Below are 21,947 nucleotides of genomic sequence, written 5' to 3' on the forward strand. Positions count from 1 at the left end.
ATTCACCACACATTTTATTTCAACTACACTTTTAGATTACAATTGTCAAATCCCTAGGCCTAAAATTAGTAAAAGCACACAATGCATATATCTGTTAAATATAATGACTAGCCTGTTGCTTTTCTCTACATATAAACAATACTACCACAATAACTAAATAATGACTAAGAAGCAAAGCAACCATTTTAATTCCCAATTACATAAGAACACATACCTTTCTCTGCATAAACCTTCTGCTGGTTGCTCTGAAACATGGCTTCTAAAACTGCTTCATGGCTATTTGCCAGTACATCTTGAGGCGGAGCACAATATAGTTAACCACTTATAGCCTGAACGTCAAGTGTTTATCTGATATAAAAAATTTTTTTTTTTTTATTTAAAAGGGAGCAATCTGACTAGAGAAAAAGTGTATATAATGTAAATTGTGGAGCCAAAAACTCATGTTTACGTTAAACTGCCAATTCACATTCATAAGTTCCACTCTGAAGAACTTCCAGACCGCAGAGCATGAAAGAAATCATATGTCCTGTGTGAACACATACAGCTCAATTAGCCTTTACAAGGAAGCTAACCTGACATTTCTTACCTATTTCATTGATCTTTCATCACAGAGTCTGGTCAACATTTTAAAAATTTTGAAAGACTATAAATAGGTTATTTAAAAAAAAAAAAAAAAAAACCACCACACGTAAATTCCAATTAGAATGTTAAATATTTTGGTAATGTATATAATTTTACTTTTTCATCTTTAAATTCTGTTTAAATAACAGTTTTGCTAATAGATATTGTAACATTTTAAGAACATGGTGATGACTGGGTGAAGGTAACACTATATACTAATGGTACATTATTTTACAATTATATGTTCTAATGGAAAAATAGAACAATATAAACTTTTTGGGACTAGACAATAAGTTTGTTCTTCAAAGAATCAGCAGTTTTGTTTTTCTTTGTTTGTTTGTTTTTTAAACATGCAAAATACAATAGGTAATGAATACACCACTGGAAGAAGAAATACTGGGGTCTTAAAGGGACATGAAACCCAATTTTTTTTCATTCGTGATTTAGAAAGAGCATGTCTTTTTAAACAACTTTCTAATTTACTATTATCTAATTTGCTTCATTCTCTTGATATCACTTGCTGAAAAGCATATCTAGATATGCTCAGTAGCTGCTGTTTGGTTGCTGCACATAGAGGCCTTATGTGATTGGGTCACACATGTGCATTGCTATTTCTTCAACAAAGAATATCTAAGGAATTGAGCAAATTAGTTAATAGAAGTAAAGTGGAAAGTTGTTTAAAATGGCATGCCCTATCTGAATCATGAAAGTTTAATTTTGACTAGACTGTCTCTTTAAGTAAAATTATAAAATAAGTTATATCTAAACTTTGAGTCAGTTTATTTGTGGAAAGTTAGGATTTGCCATTCTTGATTTTCATTTTAAGGGACACTGAACCCAATTTTTTTTTTCTTTCGTGATTCAGATAGAGCATGGAATTTTGAGCAACTTTCTAATTTACTCCTATTATCAAATTTTCTTCATTCTCTTGGTATCTTTATTTGAAATGCAAGAATGTAAGTTTAGATGCCGGCCCATTTTTGGTGAACAACCTGGGTTATTCTTGCCGATTGGTGGATAAATTCATCCACCAATAAAAAAGTGCTGTCCAGAGGTCTGAACCAAACAAAAAGCTTCTTTTTCAAATAAAGATAGCAAGAGAACGAAGAAAATTTGATAAGAGGAGTAAATTAGAAAGTTTCTTAAAATTTCATGCTCTGTCTGAATCATGAAAGAAAAAATTTGGGTTCAGTGTCCCTTTAAAAAAAAAAACTTGGGACTTTATTTGGTTTTCCTAACACCATCCTCACCAAGCTAAGGTTTCATTTTCCCAGTACACAACTTAAAAGGAACACTCAGGTCAAATTAAAAATTTTCACGATTCAGATACAGCATGTAATTTTAAACACATTTCCAATTTACTTCCATAAAAAAAAAAAAAAAAAAAAAAAAAATGCACAATCTTATATTTACACTTTGAGTCACCAGCTCCTACTGAGCATGTGCAAGAACTCAGACCATACGTATATGCATTTGTGATTGGCTGATTGCTATCACATGGTACAGGGGGAGTGGAAATATACATAACTTTCAAATTTGTTAGAAAAAAAAAAAATCTACTACTTATTTGAAATTCAGAGTAAATGCTAATGTATTGTCTTATCTTGCATTTGTTGATTATGCAAATCTACTGTGTTTAGTGGTCCTTTAAAAAAAGGACATTCAAGTCCAAAATAAAAAAAATAAAAAAAAAACCCTTTCATGATTCAAATAGGGCATGTAATTTTAAACCACTTTCCAATTTACTTTTATCACCAATTTTGCTTTGTTCTCTTGGTATTCTTAGTTGAAAGCTAAACCTAGGAGGTTCATATGCTATTTTAGACCTTGAAGGCCGCCTATAATCTGTTTTTTCACCACTAGAGGGCATTAGTTAATTTGTTTCATATAGATAACATTGAGCTCATGCATGTGAATTTACCATGGAGACAGCACTGATTGGCTAAAATGCAAGTCTGTCTGAAATAAGGGGGCAGTCTGCTGAGGCTTAGGTACAAGGTAATTACAGAGGTAAAATGTGTATTATTATTATTATTATTATTATTATAACTGTGTTGGTTATGCAAAACTGGGGAATTGGTAATTAACCTCTTAAGGACATATGACGGAATTTTTCCGTCATAAAACAATTGAGCAAACTGAAAGCTGCGTCCTTAAAGGGTTAAGGGATTATCTATCTTTTAAAACAACAACAACAAAAAATCTGGTGTTGACTGTCCCTTTAAGGTAACTAATCCTGATTAATTCACCTGTGTTCAAGCAGCAATTGGCACTTTTTTCTGCTTGCATTATTGTGAACCACATTGAGAGGAATCTTAGACATACAATCATACCTAGATTTTGCTAGAAGAATGCTGCCTTCTAAAGGACACATAAAAACCATTTGTGAAAATTAAGATTTAGGATTAACTAGAACTAGCATCTAAGGGTGTTAAATGAAATTTGCACATATGGACTTAAAGTAGGGTGACCATATTGCCGCTTTAAAAAGGGACACATGAAAAATATGTGCCAGGGCTGTTTAAATAAAGGTTTTGTATAAGAACCCTGACATATGTATTTTTCAAAGCGGCAATATGATCACCTTAACTTAAAGAGACTGTATAGTCAAAATTAAACTTTCATGATTCCGATAGGGTATGCAATTTTAAACAACTTTTCAATATAATTTTATTATCAAATTAGCTTTGTTCCCTTAGTGTTATTTTTGAAAAAATAAACCTAGGCATGCTCAAACTGATTTCTAAAACAGTTATAAACCTCCTCTCTCCTCTTAGCTCAGAGCATTTTGAAAGTTCTTCACAGTTAGACAGTACTAGTTCATGTGTGTCATATAGATAACATTGTACTCACTCTTGTGGTGTTATTTAGGAGTCTACACTAATTAGCTAAACTGCATGTCTGTCAAAAGCACTGAGATAAGGGGCAATCTGCAGAGGCTTAGATACAAGGTAATCACAGAGGTAATAAGTGTATTAAAATAACTGTGCAGCTTATGCAAAACTGGGGAATGGGTAATAAAGGGATTATCTATCTTTTTAAACAAAAATTCTGGAGTAGACTGTCCCTTTAAAGTCAATTATGGCAGCCACATTATGATTATATTGTGGCCTGGGATTTATGACAGCCACAATATTGCTGCTGGGGGTAAACATACTTAAAAGGGACAGTCTACTCCAAAAATGTTATTGTTTAAAAAGGATAGATAATCCCTTTATTACCAATTCCCCCAGTTTTGCACAGCCAACGTGCTTATATTAATACATTTTTTACCTCGGATTACCTTGTATTAGGGTTGCCACCTCAGCCATGTTTTCCTGGACACTTATGAGTTACACATGCTGCAGGGTGTGCAGGGAGGAACATTTATTGTGTTTCTGGACAGCACTATTTATATTCCTGCCTGCACACCCTGCAGCATGTGTAACTTATAAGTGTTCTGTATTTTAAGGGACAGGTGGCAACCCTACCTTGTATCTAAGCCTCTTCGGACAGCCCCCGATCACATGGCTATTTATGTATTATCTATTGACTTGAATTTTAGCCAATGAGTGCTGTGTCATGCACAACTCCACGGGAAAGAGCACAGTCAGCACACTTATCTATATGACCCACATGAATTAGCAGTCTCTTGTTGTGAAAAGCATCCTGAATTGGTATTATGATGCCCTTAAAGGGACATCGAAGCCAATTTTTTTTTTCATGATTCAAAGCATACAATTATAAACAACTTTTCAGTTTACTTATTATAAAAAGTGCTTCATTCTGTTGGTATCCTTTTTTGAAGTAGCTGCAGTGCACTACTAGGACGACAATTATAGAAAACATATGTGCAGCCACTAATCAGCTGCTAGCTCCCCCCGAACCTTCCTAGATATGATCTTCAACAAAGGATGCCAAGAAAATGAAACAAGGTTAATATTATAAGTAAACTAGAAAGTTGTTTAAAATTGCATGCCCTATCTGAATCATAAAAGTTTAGTTTATATTGTAATGTTCATCTATATAAAAAAAAAAAAAAAAAAAAAAAAATCTAATTTTGAAGTTTGTTCATATTATTAAATGTTCCAAATTATATATCAGGTTCTTTAAAAAAAAAAAAAAAAAAAAAAAAAAAAAAAAAGATATACGCAAAACGTTGGTGTCCAGAAGTATTAAACCAGAGTATGACGTACTCCCCACGTGTTGGCATGAGGTAAAGTGATAATCAAATATTTTTATTTTTTTTTACCTTTGTATGTTCTTACACAAAATTGAACAAAAATTGTACTAGGGTTTATTTTGGGATGTATCATACATGTTAAAGCTGATATTTAGAAGTTGTGTTTGAAATAAGCACTCTTTGGTATTAAAAAGGGACAGTTTATTAGTGAACATTAAACTTTAATGAATCAGATAGGGCATGTAATTTTAAACAACTTTCCAATTCACTTTTATCATCAAATTTGCTTTATTCTCTTAGTGTTATTTGTTGAAAGCTGAACCTAGGTAGGCTCATATGCTAATTTCTAAGCCCTTGAAGGCTGCCTCATCTGAAAGCATTTGACAGTTTTTCAGAGCTAGAGAGCATTTGTTCGTGTGTGTCATATAGATAACATTGTTTTCACACCCGTGGAGTTGCTTATGAGAGGGCACTGATTGGTTAAAATGCAAGTCTGTCAAAATAAATAAAATAAGGGGGCAGTCTGCAGAGGTTTAGATACACGGTAATCACAGAGGTAAATAAAAAAGTATATTAATATAACCATGTTGGTTATGTAAAACTGGGGAATGGGTAATAAAGGGATTATCTGTCTTTTTAAACAATAAAAATGCTGGAGTAGACTGTCCCTTTAACTTTCTTTCAAAATGGTCAATGATACTACAACTGATCTAGACAAAATCTTGCCAGATCCAAAGCTTATATACTTTTGTCATCTCACTCTAGAATACTGTCCCATAAAACAGATAACATCTGGCGTGTGCATTGTGCTTAAATTCTACATTAAAAAACTTTTTATGTATTTATATAGGATGTCTTACATTGTGAATCTTTATTTTTTTTTTTATTTTCATTTATTGGAAAGAAGCTTGCTTTTTTGGTATCAGCAACAACAAATACATATAGTGCAGAATTAAAGCCAGGATTAAAAATGACACAAATAGCTTTAATTCTTGAGTTAACAAAAAAAAAAAAAAAAAAAAAAAAGCTTTTAAACAATCACACACAATATATATATATATATATATATATATATATATATATATATATATATATATATATATATATATATATATATATATCACACATACACAATTGGCTCACTTATTTTCTTATCATAAACAAATTTCTTACTGCTAGTTTTACAAACTGCATACATTTATTCATTAAATAAAGCATAGACATATAATCAATTGAATATATATATATATATATATATATATATATATATATATATATATATACATACATACACACACATATATATACATACACAAATACTCAAGTGTGTCAGAAGTTATAATGTAAATATACAGCTTTGCAACATTGTATCACTAACTGGATCATTTATACCCTCTAACTACAGCTACAGTATCCAATAATAAAAAAATAGAGAGCAGTCACAGTAAATACTTCAATAAATCTCGTTTCCAGAGACATATCAGATAACATCAAGCCACAGCATTTTACCTGTGAGAGTAACATATACAGATAATATATGAAACGGCTGTAATGTTTACTGGAAGACACGTGTGTGTTCCTGTATCACTTACAGCCCTGTGGTCTGATCTCCCCCTCCCCATAGAGTCCCTAGGCAGGCACTGACCTCTCTTACTGCGTCTCCAGCGGTTTCCCTGGCAGTGGCTGTAATCCATACAGTTCAGGATGAGAAGAGCAAAGGAAAACAATTTAAACTGCATTAGTACGATGTCAATTGCCAATGTAGTTGGGAAAAATAGTTCTCCTTGGTAAATAAATAAAAAAAGCTGATCCTTTAGGATGGAGAACCAATAGACAGATGATGATTCAGAAGCACTTGTATTGGTGGTTTCCCAAGGACGTCTCACAAGTAGCCAGAACTTAAATCCTGTTTATTTCAATTAAAATGGGGAGAAAAAAAAAAGTTTGTAAATTTAGTGCAGCATTTATATTTAGAAGATAATTATATTTAGTTGTTATACAGCTGAGATGTTTTGTTCTAGAAACACTACATGTAATAGGAATTAAGCATTGATATAGGTGTTTAATGAATTAACTCTTAGCCACATCCTTTAAAAGTGGTAATCATCATAATCAAATAACTGGAGTTAATGGGATCCATCTAAATGGAGTAGCCACTAAAATATTCACCTGTTATCCCAACATCTCTGCTTCATTATAATGCATGAAACAAACTTGAAGGAAAAAAAAAAAAAAAAAAAAAAAGAATTAAAGAAAAATAAATATCAGTTTACCTTAAGTAGGAAATATCAATACGTTTCTTTTCAATAACCCCCTGTCATTAATTAGATGGGAAAATGATCAGATTACAAGCGAAGTTCATTTGCACATTTGCCTCTGAAAAGTTTATGCCAGTGGGTTAGAAGGTGAATGCAGAATGATCCAGGCAACAAAAAAAAAATCACTAACAATCCACAAACATAATTTCTCTCTCTATTGAATAAGTTTTTGTAATGTGCTCATCCTGCACTTTGCTGTTAAATTTGTACAATCCTGAGAGGAGAGAGCAGCCCTTTTGCAATTCCTCTGTAACTGCAGAGCCTTTGTACAATCAGATGTTGAATGATGTGAGGTCTCTGAGCCTATTCCTCTCTGCTTGCAGGTTTGATGCTTTAATGTATAGGTGGTGCTATGGTCCTCTCAACACACACACAGCATCTACTCTCAGCTCACTGCAGGTCCTAAATAAAGCTAAAGTCCTTTCTAACCAGATCCTCCTCTTTCCCCTCCTCCAGCCTATCACACATTTCAGATAAACAGCTTCCACACTTTAGTTCTTGTAGTAATTGTTTAACACACATTTGTGGTGCATGTCAGCCCCAGCATACAAGCTCCTTGTGAGTCTTTGCCATGGGCTGGAAGTTTTAATGTACTTGATTTGCAGCTGGAAAAAGAGCACTCTGTACCTTTTGTTTTGGAGACAGAGCAAGAACCTGGCACATCACTGACTTTGTGGCTTAACCCTAAGCCAACTGCAGCTATGTATGGTTTGATTTACTAAGATAAATTGAAAGACATGAAAAAGCATAATATTTTATGCTTCTTAGCTAGTTTGCCAATACAGCTAAATCGCATATTTAGCACCATAAAATAAATGCACACATTAATATTAGAGGCAAATCTTAAGTGTTCCAAAGACATTATTGCTTAACGTTTTTTTGGGACGCTGACAAAAGACTAACATAAATGTAGTTTAAGTCAGTTTTAAAGAACAGAGTGAGTAATTGGTTACATAGTAATTTGATCATTTTATAGGCTACAGAAAAATTAAAATTTAAAAACCAATTGGGAAGGGTGGGAGGGTAACTGACTTTTCTCATAATTTTGTGTTTTAATGTATACATGTGGACCTGATTTAAGACAGTTGATTTAATAAGAATAACGTTAGATATGTTAAAACGGTAATATCAGCTAGTTGAAAATGCTTGTGAAAAAAAAGATTCTACACAATTATAAAATGTACTTGTTACATAGATAAAATGGGATTTAAAATCGTTATAATGTAAAGTCAGAACTCATTTAAAATTATTTGATATTTCTTTATCATTTAATTCAATTAAAAATAAGTTTTCATATGTTATTAATTTATAAATTGTCATTGATTTGTAGAATTATCAGACTGTGTTGTATCATTAGGCAATGTTGTTTAACTAACCACTAGAGGGTCTATATATACCTAAAGTGTGAGACCTTACACACCCATGTATACAACTAATCTGTTTAGCTTTGCTTCAGCTGATTTAATTGTGTGTGTTTAGGAAGAAGTTCATTTGTACTCTGATAAAGCTTGATGTATGTATCATTTATTGCAAAATCTGAAAAACTGAATTTAGTTACCTAAATCAACACCAATAGACTGATATTAAAATGGGCACACACTACTCTGTTCATATAAAATGTATAGCACATTTGGATTATGAGGTTTTCTTTATCCCTAATATTTGTTTATAGTTTAGTAGTTTTTTATATATATATTTCTCTATACCATATTTACTTATAAATTAGTCAATTTATACTTAGCAGTTTGCCTATTTTAAAACTGCTGAAATATTATAAATATTATATTGGATTAACTAATTTGAATATTATGTTAAAGGGACATGAAACTCAAAAAAAATCTTTCATGATTCATATAGAGCGTGCGATTCAACTTTCTAATTAAAGGGACACTAAACCCAATGTTTTCTTTTATGATTCAGATAGAGCGTGCAATTTTAAGCAACTTTCTAATTTTCTCCTATTATCAATTTTCTTCGTTCTCGTGCTATCTTTATTTGAAAAAGAAAGCATCTTAGCTAAGGAGCCAGCCAATTTTGATTTCAGTACATGGACAGCACTTGTTTTATTGGTGCTGTCCAATCAGCAAGGACAACCTAGGTTGGGAACCAAAAATGGTCCGGCTTCTAAACTTACATTCTTGCTTTTCAAATAAAGATACCAAGCGAATGAAGAAAATTTGATAATAGGAGTAAATTAAAAAGTTGATGATTACAACTGCATGCTCTATCTGAATCATGAAAGAAAGAAAAAATTGGGTTCAGTGCCTCTTTAACTTTTATTCTCAAATTTTCTTTGTTCTCTTGGTATCTTTTGTTGAAAATCAGGGGCATAAGCTCATGTGTCTGTATGGGAGCAGTTTTGTAAAACTGGTATCCAATTGCAATAGCACCACTATTTGCTGCCATGTAGTACTCCAGACTCATACCTAGGTATCTCTTCAATACAGAATATCTTGGGAATTAAGCAAATTTCATAACAGAAGTAAATTGAACAACTTTTTTAAAATTGTATGCTCTGTCTGTCTGAATCACAAAAGAACATTGTTGTGTTTCATATCTCTTTAATAATTTACGAAAATTTTCTTCATTCTCTTGGTATCTTTTGTTAAAAAGCAGGGACATATGCTTAGAAACCATCCCATTTCTGGAGTGGTAGCAGTTTAGCAAGAAAGTTATACATTTACAAGAGCACTAGAGGGCAGCACTATTTCCTGCCATGTAGTGGTCCAGATGCCTACCTAGGTATCTCTTCAACACAGAATATCATAGGAACAAAGCAAATTTGATAATAGAAGTAAATTGGGAAAAAAAATTTAAATTGTATGTTCTAACTAAATCACAAAAGAAAATGTTTGCGTTCCATATCCCTTTAAAGCAATACCAAAGCATAGACATATGAATATAAGCTAATATTTATATCAGTTATTTCCAGTAATGATTTTGTATCTAATGTTTTAATTTCCTGGTACTTATGATATCAAATACTGAACAGTCTGGACATTTTCATTCTATGAGAGAACACTACGTGCAGCGCGAAATGCGTCAGTTTTGATTTCTAGTCATTTCCTTGTTTTAATGTTACATATAATACAAGTCACAATGGAACACTGAAGTACAAGCCTGTAACTGTTTCAATTTTTTGTGTGTGTATATAAATTGATAAATATATAGATATAGTCTAAAAGTGGCCATTAATTAGCCACTAGGAAACAAAAATACCATTATGATACATCTTATCAGACTGAATTATATAATTGTACTTTGTATTGAATATATAATTACCAGTTATATGCTGCTTTTGAGTCATGTTTGTGTACTCTTTTCCATTTTCTTTGAGTGACTAAATGCAAGCACACTGTCTGACCTCTATATCATATCCTTTAGATTTTAAATAAACAACTTTTTTTGTTATTAGTTTTCACTATGGTAATATCTAATGTATTTGTGTCAGAAATAATGGAGATGGAATTCTGAAACTAATGTTTTTGCCGTGTTTGTAGAGTTGTTCAGTCTAAAGGGCAGAGATATAGGGGCCGATTTATGAAGATCCGTATGGAACTTAATGCCCTTGTTTTCGCGCGAGCCTTTAGGCTCACCGGAAACAGAAGTTATGAAGTAACGGTCTGAAGACCACTGTTTCATAACTTGTCCACCAACTCTGAGGCCGCGGACAGAAATCAAGCCGCTCGAATGCAATCAGGTTGATTGACATCCCCTGCTAGCGGCCGATTGTTCGTGAATTTGCAGGGGGCGGCATTGCACAAGCAGTTCACAAGAATTGCTGGTGCAATGATAAATGCCGACAGTGTATGCTGTCAGCATTTATCAATGTGCAGCGGACTTTATACGCTACATCGTATCATGTCCGCTCGCACTATGTTAAATCTACCCCCTAGACTGATATCAAATGACTAAAGACAAAAAATGATAAATTCCTACAAGGATTTTTTTATTTATTTTTTTAGCATTGACATCTTTTTGTGGCCTGCATTGCTAATGAACTTTTACAACAACTTGTATATATTTTCAATACAGATATTTAATATAAAATTGTGTTCATTACACAGATGTATGTTTTTACCAAGCAACACATAAATGTAAATTTCATAAGCAATAATAACATTCTTTATCTTTAGACTTTAGAGAATTTTGAAACCTGTATTAAGCACATTTTGTTAAATTTGTATCTGTTCCGTGTACAAGAGGGCAAAATATTTTATTTTCCCGGAAAACTGATGTTACCGTTCTTAAAGGGATAGTAAACACCAAATATGATATTGCTTAAAAATATAGATAATCCCTTTAATTACCATACCCCGTTTTGCACAACCAACACTGTTATAGAAATATACATTTTACCTCTGTGATTACCTTGTATCTAAGCTTCTGCTGACTGCCTCCTTATCTCAGAACTTTTGACAGACTTGCATCTTGCATTTCAGGTAATTAGTGCTGACTCTTAAATAACTCCATGAGAACAATGCTATTTATATAAAACACATGAACTAACGGCCTCTAGCTGTGGAAAACTGTGTCAAATGCATTCAGATAAGAGGGCTTAGATATTAACATATGAGTCTACCTAGGTTTAGCTTTCAACTAAGAATACCAAGAGAACAAAGCAAATTTGATGATAAAAGTAAATTTGAAAGTTGTTTAAAATTACATGCCCTATCTGAATCATCAAAGTTTAATTTGGACTTTACTATCCCTTTAACAAACCAGCATATCAGGCTTAGGTGAATTTGTCCAGCAGTAGTGCTTTGCTGATTTTAACAATGTGTGTAATCAAGTGTGCACATATTTTTAGGGGTTAAACACTTGGAACATTTTGTTATTGCATTGTCTCTTTCATTTAACCACATTAGAGCATTTTTGCTCACTTGAATGTTTATTTAAAAAGTTAGGAGAATCCAAAGAAAGATATCGTGAATTTTGATTATTTTTTTCCTGTCTTTTTTTAAACTGGTTATATTCTGAGTCTGACCACCAGATGGCACTAAAAAGCACTCAAATTAGTCTACCTTTTTGTTTTGTGATAATACTGCTTATGAATATAGTACACAATCTTGCAATATAATAGATCTGATATGCCTCCCATTAACAAACTTTATAGTTAGAGAGTAAATTATTTTATAGTTAAAATGGGAAACTTAGTACCTGGTCCTTAAAATGATTATTTTGTGTAAGCATGAAATGTATAATTGTTGCATGACATGACTGTCTGTCTATCTGTGTTTTTGAGTGTACAGTTTCTTTTTATTGTCAATAGTTGTCGCGTATAGCTTGTTTTAAAGGAGTGCCAGCATGCTAATGTGTCTGCACTCATGTTACTTGCTGCATACTGGGGTGTCCAGCAAAAAATGTATAGAGAATCATTTTAGTTAATCATTTGCACTGTAACTGTACAAAATCATGATATATCCTGTAATAATTAGTTTTGTTTAGTGTGTTTATGTAACTGTTTTTCTTTTTACCATGATCAATGCCACTGTGTCCCTACTAACGTACCCATAGCTACTGAATTTGACAATGCTTTACAAATAAATTATAGCACTACCAACCCCTCAAGGTGATAATTTCAACCGACCTTCTCTCAGTTGCTGCAAGTTATTATAAAACTTCATTATCAGACATACATAGAAAAGGCACATTATACATTTTAATTTTGACATTCCATACCTCCCACCATTTTGCCTCATTAACCTAGGACAGGCATTCAAGTTGGGAATAAGCTGTGTGCTGTGGGGCAGGGCTGAGATGTCCAAAGTATGGATTATGTAGACTAAGACAAAAGGCTGTTTAAAGGGACAGTCAAGTCCCAAAAAACTTTTATGATTTAAACAAGGAATGTCATTTTAAACAACTTTCCAATTATCACAATTTTGCTTTGTTCTCTTGGTATTCTTAGTTGAAATCTAATTCTAGGAGGTTCATATGCTAATTTCTTAGACCTTGAAGACTGCCTCTAATCTGAATGCATTTTGACCACTAGAGCACATTAGTTCATGTATTTCATATAGATAACATTGAGCTCATGCACGTGAAGTTACCCGGGAGTGAGCACTGATTGGCTAAATAGCAAGTCTGTCAAAAGAACTGAAATAAGGGGGCAGTTTGCAGAAGCCTAGATAAAAGATAATCACAGAGGTAAAAAGTGTATTTATATAACTGTGTTGGTTATGCAAAACTGGGCAATGGGTAATAAAGGGATTATCTTTCTTTTTAAACAATAAACATTCTGGTGTTGACTGTCCCTTTAAGTGATAGGACATTCTAGAAAAAGGGCATATTATTTTTACATTAACTGGGCATTAAAGGTCACTAAAGTCAAAATTAAACTTTCATGATTCAGATAGAGCACATCATTTTAAACAACTTTCCAGTTCAATTCCATTATCTAAATATGCACAATCTTTGTATTTGCACACTTTCTGAAACACCAGCTCCTACTGAGCATGTGCAAGATTCACAGAATATACGTAACTATGCAGTGGGAAGGAAAATAAAACAAACATTAACATATGTCAGAAAAAAATCTACTACTCGTGAAAATCAAACTAAGTGCTTTTGGATTGTCTATTTATTATGCATATATTGATTAAGCTATTCTACTATGTCTAGTGGTTCTTTAAAGGGACATGAAGTCTAATTTAAACTTTCATGGTTTAGATAGTGCATGTAATTTAAAAAATATATTAGGTTTACTTCTAATCAAATTAACTATTCTCTAATGAATTTAGAGCATTTTCATTTTACACTTTTATATCCATTTAAAGTCAGTTTTACATATATAAGTATACTATGTATCAGCAAAAATAACATAAATGATTTAAAACTATTTAAAATGTTACATTGTAAGCACAATGTGCTGAGTTTTGCAAATCAGGAATAAAACATTTGAAAATGATCTGATCTCCCATGATTGCATCCAGTTAGGGCTAGCTGTAAATGAGTTATGCACTGATTTATGCAATTATTGCGTATGGCACCCTACTCAGGTAATTTGCATAAAACAGACTTTGATTTTCCAGCTTCACTAGAAAGCTTGGAACAAGTAAAATTATCAGAGGTATTTTACAGCAAAAACAAACAAAGGGCTAGATTACAAGTGGAGTGCTAACTTATCACATGCCCGTAAACGGCAAATTTGCGCTCCGAAAATTAACCATAGTTCACATTGCTGGGTAATTTTATAAATGTGCCTCAATTGCCCCCAAAATAAAGTGTGTAGTGCATTTTCTAAAATACAAATACTAGCATCTTTAAGTCAGCAAATTATTTAATATAAATCTAAACTGGAGCATAACTACAGGGGTCTCAGGGGACTTTATTGAGACTGGGGTTGCCCATTTAGTTTTGCAATCAGTATTGGCTTCATTACAGAGGGGCCTGGGGGGTACCAGGCTCTAGCTACATCCCGCCTGCTCCTTTTGTTTCTCTCCCCCTGCAAAACAGGGTTCACAGTATAAGAAAGATGGTGGCAAACTTTCCAAGATGGTCATCGGTAAAACTGCGTAACCGCATATCATCTGGTGCGGACCAACTATGGGGGGGGGGGGGGTGATGCTTTTTTCCTGTTAGCTTAAGTCTAAAATTATTAATAATAAAATTATTTTCTGTAGGCAACCTCAGCAACTAACTTAATTGTATTTTATAAATGAAGCAATGTCCAACGTTGATGCATGCTACAACAACGTATAATATTTGTTAGACGATCTACTTGAAACACTGACAGGTCCATGGATCTGCCTTATACATTTTTGTTAAGCTATCTTGTACTACTATGGCACACTTGAAAATGTTGTCAATTTGAATTATTTTTTTCAATAAAAAAATATTTATATATAAAAAAAATAATTATTCTTTTCTGTGCAAGGAGCTATACAGTATAACTCAATTTACACTATTTATTCTCAGTTTTTCCTCTAGCTTATCATATAAAGCACAGTAACCAGGATATGTGCATAGTCTATATGATTGGAGATCATGATCGCTAGAAAAAAAGTGTGTTCATGTGGTCATTATAGAGAGAAGATTGACTGTTGCAAAATCACAAATACATGACACTGGATCTATGACCTTTTGTTCCTTCACGATACAGTGATCTTTTCATAGCCAGTTTCACATGGGTATGCTATTTAAGGTGACATAAAATTATATTTCTAAAGAGCAGCATAAAAAATGATCCATATGCTGTTCTTGATAAAGCTTAATAAATATGGTTTACTCCATATGGCTGCATAGCAAAGCCTTTTGTTTGATCAAGCAGTTTTTTTTTGTTTTGTTAAATACAGATCATGGTAGGTCCCTTGACTGATGAATATTCCAATCCTGAGGGAATTCTCCATGTTCTGAGGTCATAATTTCCTTAATCAAGAGCTTTTAAATAATAAGAAATAGTTTTTCATGAAATGTAATGCTCAGCAAGTGTTAACAGCTTCCGGAGACCTTTTCATAATTATTTGCAGACTTATCTGATCTTAAACAAGTTTTTTTGCACTATACCAAACATAAATGTGATTGTAGGTTTATGAAACAGGAATGTTTTGTAAATACATGTTTTGTATTACATTAAAGGGACAGTATACACCAATTTTCATATAACTGCATGTAATAGACACTACTATAAAAAAGAATATGCACAGATACTGATCTAAAAATCCAGAATAAAACCTTACTAAGAAGCTCCAAGTTTAGCACTGTTGATGAGATTAGAAGGAACACCCAGTAAAAGGAGCTGGGTGCAGATACTCCCCCCCCCCCCTTCCCTGCATATGAAAAGACAGATTAGACAAACAGGAGCCAGCGATGGTCTGTAAACGCACGTATACATCTGACACTTTGGGGCTTGGTCAGAGTCTTAAAAGCAGCACAATTTTATTAAAAAATAAGCAAAACTACAGTGGATATAAAAAGTCTACACACCCCTGTTAAAATGTCATGTTTCTGTGCTGCAAAAAAGGAGACAAAGATAAATAATTTCAGAACTTTTTCCACCTTTTAATGTGACCTATAAACTGTACAACTCAATTGAAAAACAAACTAAAATCTTTTAGGTGGAGGGATGTAGCTGTGTTTAGAATTAAACAATCACATTCAAAATCATGTTAAATAGGAATCAGTACACACCTGTCATCATTTAAAGTGCCTCTGATTAACCCCAAATAAAGTTCAGCTGCTCTAGTAGGTCTTTTCTGACATTTTCTTAGTCGCATCCTACAGCAAAAGCCATGGTCCGCAGAGAGCTTCCAAAGCATCAGAGGGATCTCATTGTTAAAAGGTATCAGTCAGGAGAAGGGTACAAAATAATTTCCAAGGCATTAGATATACCATGGAACACAGTGAAGACAGTCATCATCAAGTGGAGAAAATATGGTGCAACAGTGACATTACCAAGAACTGGATGTCCCTCCAAAATTGATGAAAAGACGAGAAGAAAACTGGTCTGGGAGGCTGCCAAGAGGCCTACAGCAACATTAAAGGAGCTGCAGGAATATCTGGCAAGTACTGGCTGTGTGGTACATGTGACAACAATCACCCGTATTCTTCTTATGTCTGGGCTATGGGGTAGAGTGGCAAGACGGAAGCCTTTTCTTACAAAGCAAAACACCCAAGCCCGGCTAAATTTAGCAAAAACACATCTGAAGTCTCCAAAAAGCATGTGGGAAAAGGTGTTATGGTCTGATGAAACCAAGGTTGAAATTTTTGGCCAAAATTCTAAAAGATGTTTGGCACAAAAACAACACTGCATATCACCAAAATAACACCATATCCACAGTGAAGCATGGTGGTGGCAGCATCATGCTTCAAGGCTGTTTTTCTTCAGCTGGAACTGGGGCCTTAGTTAAGCTAGAGGGAATAATGAACAGTTTCAAATACCAGTCAATATTGGCACAAAACCTTCAGGCTTCTGCTAGAAAGCTGAACATGAAGAGGAACTTCATCTTTCAGCATGACAACGACCCAATGCATACATCCAAATCAACAAAGGAATTGCTTCACCAGAAGAAGAGTGAAGTTTTTTAATGGCCCATTCAGAGTCCAGACCTGAATCAGATTGAAAATCTGTGGGGTGATCTGAAGAAGGTTTTGCACAGGCGATGTCCTCGCAATCTGACAGATTTGAAGTGTTTTTGCAAAGAAGAGTGGGCAAATCTTGTCAAGTCAAAATGTGCCATGCTGATAGACTCATACCTAAAAAGACTGAGTGCTGTAATAAAATGAAAAGATGCTTGAACAAAGTATTAGTTTAAGGGTGTGCACACTTATGCAACCACATTATTTATTTATTTTTTGTTTACTTTCCTCCACCTAAAAGATTTCAGTTTGTTTTTCAATTGAGATGTACAGTTTATAGGTCACATTAAAGGGACACTGAACCCAAATTTTTTCTTTCGCGATTCAGATAGAGCATGCAATTTTAAGCAACTTTCAAATTTACTCCTATTATCAATTTTCTTTGTTCTCTTGCTATCTTTATTTGAAAAAGAAGGTATCTAAGCTATTTTTTGGTTCAGAACATGCAGAGCAGTTGTTTATTGGTGGGGGGATTTATCCACCAATCAGCAAGAACAACCCAAGTTGTTCACAAAAAATGGGCCGGCATCTAAACTTACATAGTTGCTTTTCAAATAAAGATACCAAGAGAATTAAGAAAATTTGATAATAGGAGTAAATTAGAAAGTTGCTTAAAATTGCATGCTCTATCTGAATCACAAAAGAAAAAATTTGGGTTCAGTGTCCCTTTAAAGGTGGAAAAAGTTCTGAAATGATTTATCTTTGTCTCATTTTTTTACATCACAGAAACCTGACATTTTAACAGGGGTGTGTAGACTTTTTATATCCACTGTATACATTGTTCCAAAAAACCTCCCAGATGGGCTATATAAATGGATTATCTAGAAAACATTTATGCAAAGAAAAATCTAGTGTATAATGTCCCTTTAATTTTTTTTCTTCTAATGTGTGAATGTGTCTATATAAATTATATTACAAATATGTTACGTGCATTTTTACTTGAGAAAGTGCTTTGGATCCCTGAATATCACCACTCATTCTGATGCCATACTTGTATTCATGCTTAGGGTTGCCAGGTGTCCAGTATTTATCTGGACAAACCAGTATTTTAGCAGGCTGACCAGTAAAATCTATTTAAAAATACTGGACACTTAAATGTCCAGTGTTTTTAAAGTCTGTTAAGAGTCAGCTAAATGTAAAGGGTATCCTATGCCTCTTTATATTACAAATATGGCCCAAAAATAAGCAACACTGTGCATTTCTTTAGTTATATGTTTTATAGTCTGCCCAGTATGTTAATTGATTGCTTTGCTGTCAAGAGGGTCAAATCACTGTGTATTACTGGCAACCGAGGGCATAAAATGACTACTCAGTTGTAAAAAAATCTATATGTGGTATCAAGGGTGGGGCTTCTGGGGGGATATTGTGTGCCCCCCTCCCCAGTGACAAAGAAAAACATTGAAAGGAGCACCAGCTGTGAGATAAGGTTTAAAAAGTCATTCTTTTATTTACACCTTGGCATTATGTTAAAAATCCGACATGTTTCGGCTCAAAAGCCGTCCTCAAAAGCTGCTACTTGTCACAGTAAAAGTCTACATATTTAAAAGCAACAGACCATTTCTGATTGGTTACACCTTAATTGTTAATTGATTAACACATGAAACACTCTAGAAATGTAAGTTACAAAAGTTAACCCTTTTTAATCCTATTCCCTGTGAGCTGTGGGACATAAAGATTTAAGCATTTTAAACATATCCTAACATTATATACATGTTATGACTCCATAATATTTTAACTTGTATTACTTATATTCTGCTGTAAAGTATTAGCCTAATTCTTACAGACTTGAATCTAACATATTATGTTCAAGAAATTTGCATACTGCAGTGCCCACACAATTTTTTTTAAGGGACAGTCAAGACCAAAATTGTTATTGTTTAAAAAGATAGCGCCTATATTACCCATTCCCCAGCTTTGTATAAACAACCGTGTTATATTAATATACTTTATAAAATTGAAACCTCTAAATTTCTGCCTGTTTTTAAGCCACTACAGACAGCCTCTTATTACATGCTTTTTTTATTAGCTTTTCAAAACCGGAGACTGCTAATTCATGTTGGCCATATAGACATCAGTGTGCTCTCTATCGTGGAGTTGTGCAGGACACAGCACTAATTGGCTAAAATGCAAGTCAATAGATAATAAATAGTCATGCAATCAGGGGGCTGTCAAGAGGCTTTGATGCAAGGTTATTACAGATATATAAAGTATATTAATATTACCATGTTGGTTATGCAAAACTGGGGAATGGATAATAAAGGCATTATCTATCTTTTTAAACAATACAAATTTTGGAGTTGACTGTCCCTTTTAATCTGAACAATTTTCTGAGATTTTCTCTGAAAATGAAAAGCCTACTCTACTAAAACCTGTGCAATGCATACAGTACAATATTCTGAGGAATTTCTGTATAAAGGAAATCCTTTCCCATTTTTTTTAAACAGACTTCACAGAACAGATGATCAATTGGAGACAGTTGTCTAACTTGATAAGACTCTTCACTTTTAGTTAATCTAGATATCAAGTTTCTGATCTCATTTGACCAGTACGAGGATTTTTATTTATAGGCTATAGTTTTATTACACACAATAAAAAGTTCATTTTGTCTTCTCTTAAAAATCCTAAACATTGTTATCAATTAGCTTTCTATTTCTATAAACTAGGTTAAACATGTCCAGAGCATCTAATCTCTGCTTATATCCTTCTACTGATAAGTGACATATCAAAGCCTTTTTTTTGTGGAAACTTTTATGTTAAAAAAATTATATATACCATAGCCAAAGTGAGAATGACATGTGACTGCAATCGTTGCATTATTTTTGTCTAAAGGGAACACTTTTTTCTAAATTCTATATACATTATATACTTTTATATTGTTTTGTATATTTTTTTTAAATAATTAAAGTAAACGCTAAAAAATGTACTATATATCACGTATTTGATGGGCAACTTGTTGACACATGGGGGCTGTAAATCATTGTTTTAGAAGTTGTATCGGCCACATATAAATGTATGGCTATTAAACACAAATAATAAGGTTTCCTAACAATGTCCAGTGGCTTAGAATGGTTGTAGGATATCCTCTATCCACTGTTCTTCTCTCTAGAGGGCTCTTTTAAATTGTGGCCATGGCCAGCCCATTTGAAAGGGTGTTCCTGCAGCCATCTTTGGATACAATGAACCCTTATCAGCTGCTTGCCTAAAACATTGTCCCTTATGGGTAGAGTTTGTAACTGTATCTTATGTCTTTATTTGTATGGCAAAAAATAAGGTAACATAATCCAAGGACATATCTAAGTATATTGTAAACATGATTCTATGAGTCAAAATATAAAGCACTTTCAATCTTTAGACCCATAAATGTTATAGTCCTCTACTTAGCATGGGCAAGAAACTGACTGGAGCGAGTGTAGGTATCTCCTAGATACCCCTTCAAAGACAAAGCTACTCCTTTGCCTTACACTAGAGACCACAGCCACTTGGGGGCTGTGGGGGGAGGTAATGTACCCTACATAAATTAATTTAAAAAATCAATAAATATTAAAATCTTTTTTAAAATGATGAATAATACACAGTGCAATTATTTATATTAAAGGGACACTGAACCCAATTTTTTCTTTTGGGATTCAGATAGAGCATGCAATTTTAAGCAACTTTCTAATTTACTCCTTTTTTAATCTCTTTATTTAAATACCAATTCATAGTACAATTCATAGAATCAAAGAAAAAGAAAACACATTTGAACAAGTAGCGAAATCACATGACATATATAATAGTTATCTTTACATTGATTCTTTTATAGGAATCCCTCTATAATACTGTTTTTACTTTTCAAAAGACTCTCAATTACTAAAACCAATTACTTCTAAGTACATGAATTGGCTGTTTTCAAAACCTATTTTATAATAAACCTGCATAATATTACAGAACAAAAGAACTCCCGAAAAAACAACTAAACCACAAAAAAAAAAAAAAAAAAAACGATTAAGACCCAGAAGATTAAGATAATATATCAATCTGGAAGTAAGAAACTAATCTACAGTCAGCCTTCCTAGGTCCAGTATAGACTAACTATATGGGTGTAGACTTATCCAGGGCTATATCTCTCCCGGAGATATAAGTCCTGCTTTATATAGAGGTTTCTGGATATTTGCTTGTAACTCCAATGGTTGCAATCTAATAATATCCACCCATTTTATGTAAAAATCTTCAAATTGTCTTTCATTGTTTGGCTCTATATTTAATTGCTCTGTGATTAATTGGGCAATCATTTTTTGTACAAATTTCGCTAAACTCTAGTATTTTTTGGCTTTCCAGTAATGGAAGATTAAATTCCTTGCAATTTGTATTGCTGTAATAATTAAAGCATACAGGGAGTGCAGAATTATTAGGCAAATGAGTATTTTGACCACATCATCCTCTTTATGCATGTTGTCTTACTCCAAGCTGTATAGGCTCAAAAGCCTACTACCAATTAAGCATATTAGGTGATGTGCATCTCTGTAATGAGAAGGGGTGTGGTCTAATGACATCAACACCCTATATCAGGTGTGCATAATTATTAGGCAACTTCCTTTCCTTTGGCAAAATGGGTCAAAAGAAGGACTTGACAGGCTCAGAAAAGTCAAAAATAGTGAGATATCTTGCAGAGGGATGCAGCACTCTTAAAATTGCAAAGCTTCTGAAGCGTGATCATCGAACAATCAAGCGTTTCATTCAAAATAGTCAACAGGGTTGCAAGAAGCGTGTGGAAAAACCAAGGCGCA

At 33.4% G+C, this 21,947-nt stretch overlaps 1 protein-coding gene across 1 annotated transcript in view; it reads right to left on the minus strand.

Annotated features, from left to right (window-relative positions):
* RSPO2 (R-spondin 2) overlaps positions 1–7,459 on the minus strand; it is a 205,303-nt gene extending 197,844 nt beyond the window's left edge. Inside the window, exons 1-2 of the mRNA XM_053713192.1 lie at positions 7,057–7,459; positions 6,429–6,689 (exon numbers count right to left, since the gene is read on the minus strand). Of these exons, the coding sequence (XP_053569167.1) occupies positions 6,429–6,522 (94 nt within the window). The 5' untranslated portion in view covers positions 6,523–6,689; positions 7,057–7,459. The remainder of the gene's footprint in view (positions 1–6,428; positions 6,690–7,056) is intronic.
* Between the last annotated feature and the right edge of the window lie 14,488 nt (positions 7,460–21,947).

This window comes from Bombina bombina, chromosome 5, assembly GCF_027579735.1.
Source record: "Bombina bombina isolate aBomBom1 chromosome 5, aBomBom1.pri, whole genome shotgun sequence".
In the NCBI taxonomy this organism is placed as follows: Eukaryota; Metazoa; Chordata; class Amphibia; order Anura; family Bombinatoridae; genus Bombina; species Bombina bombina.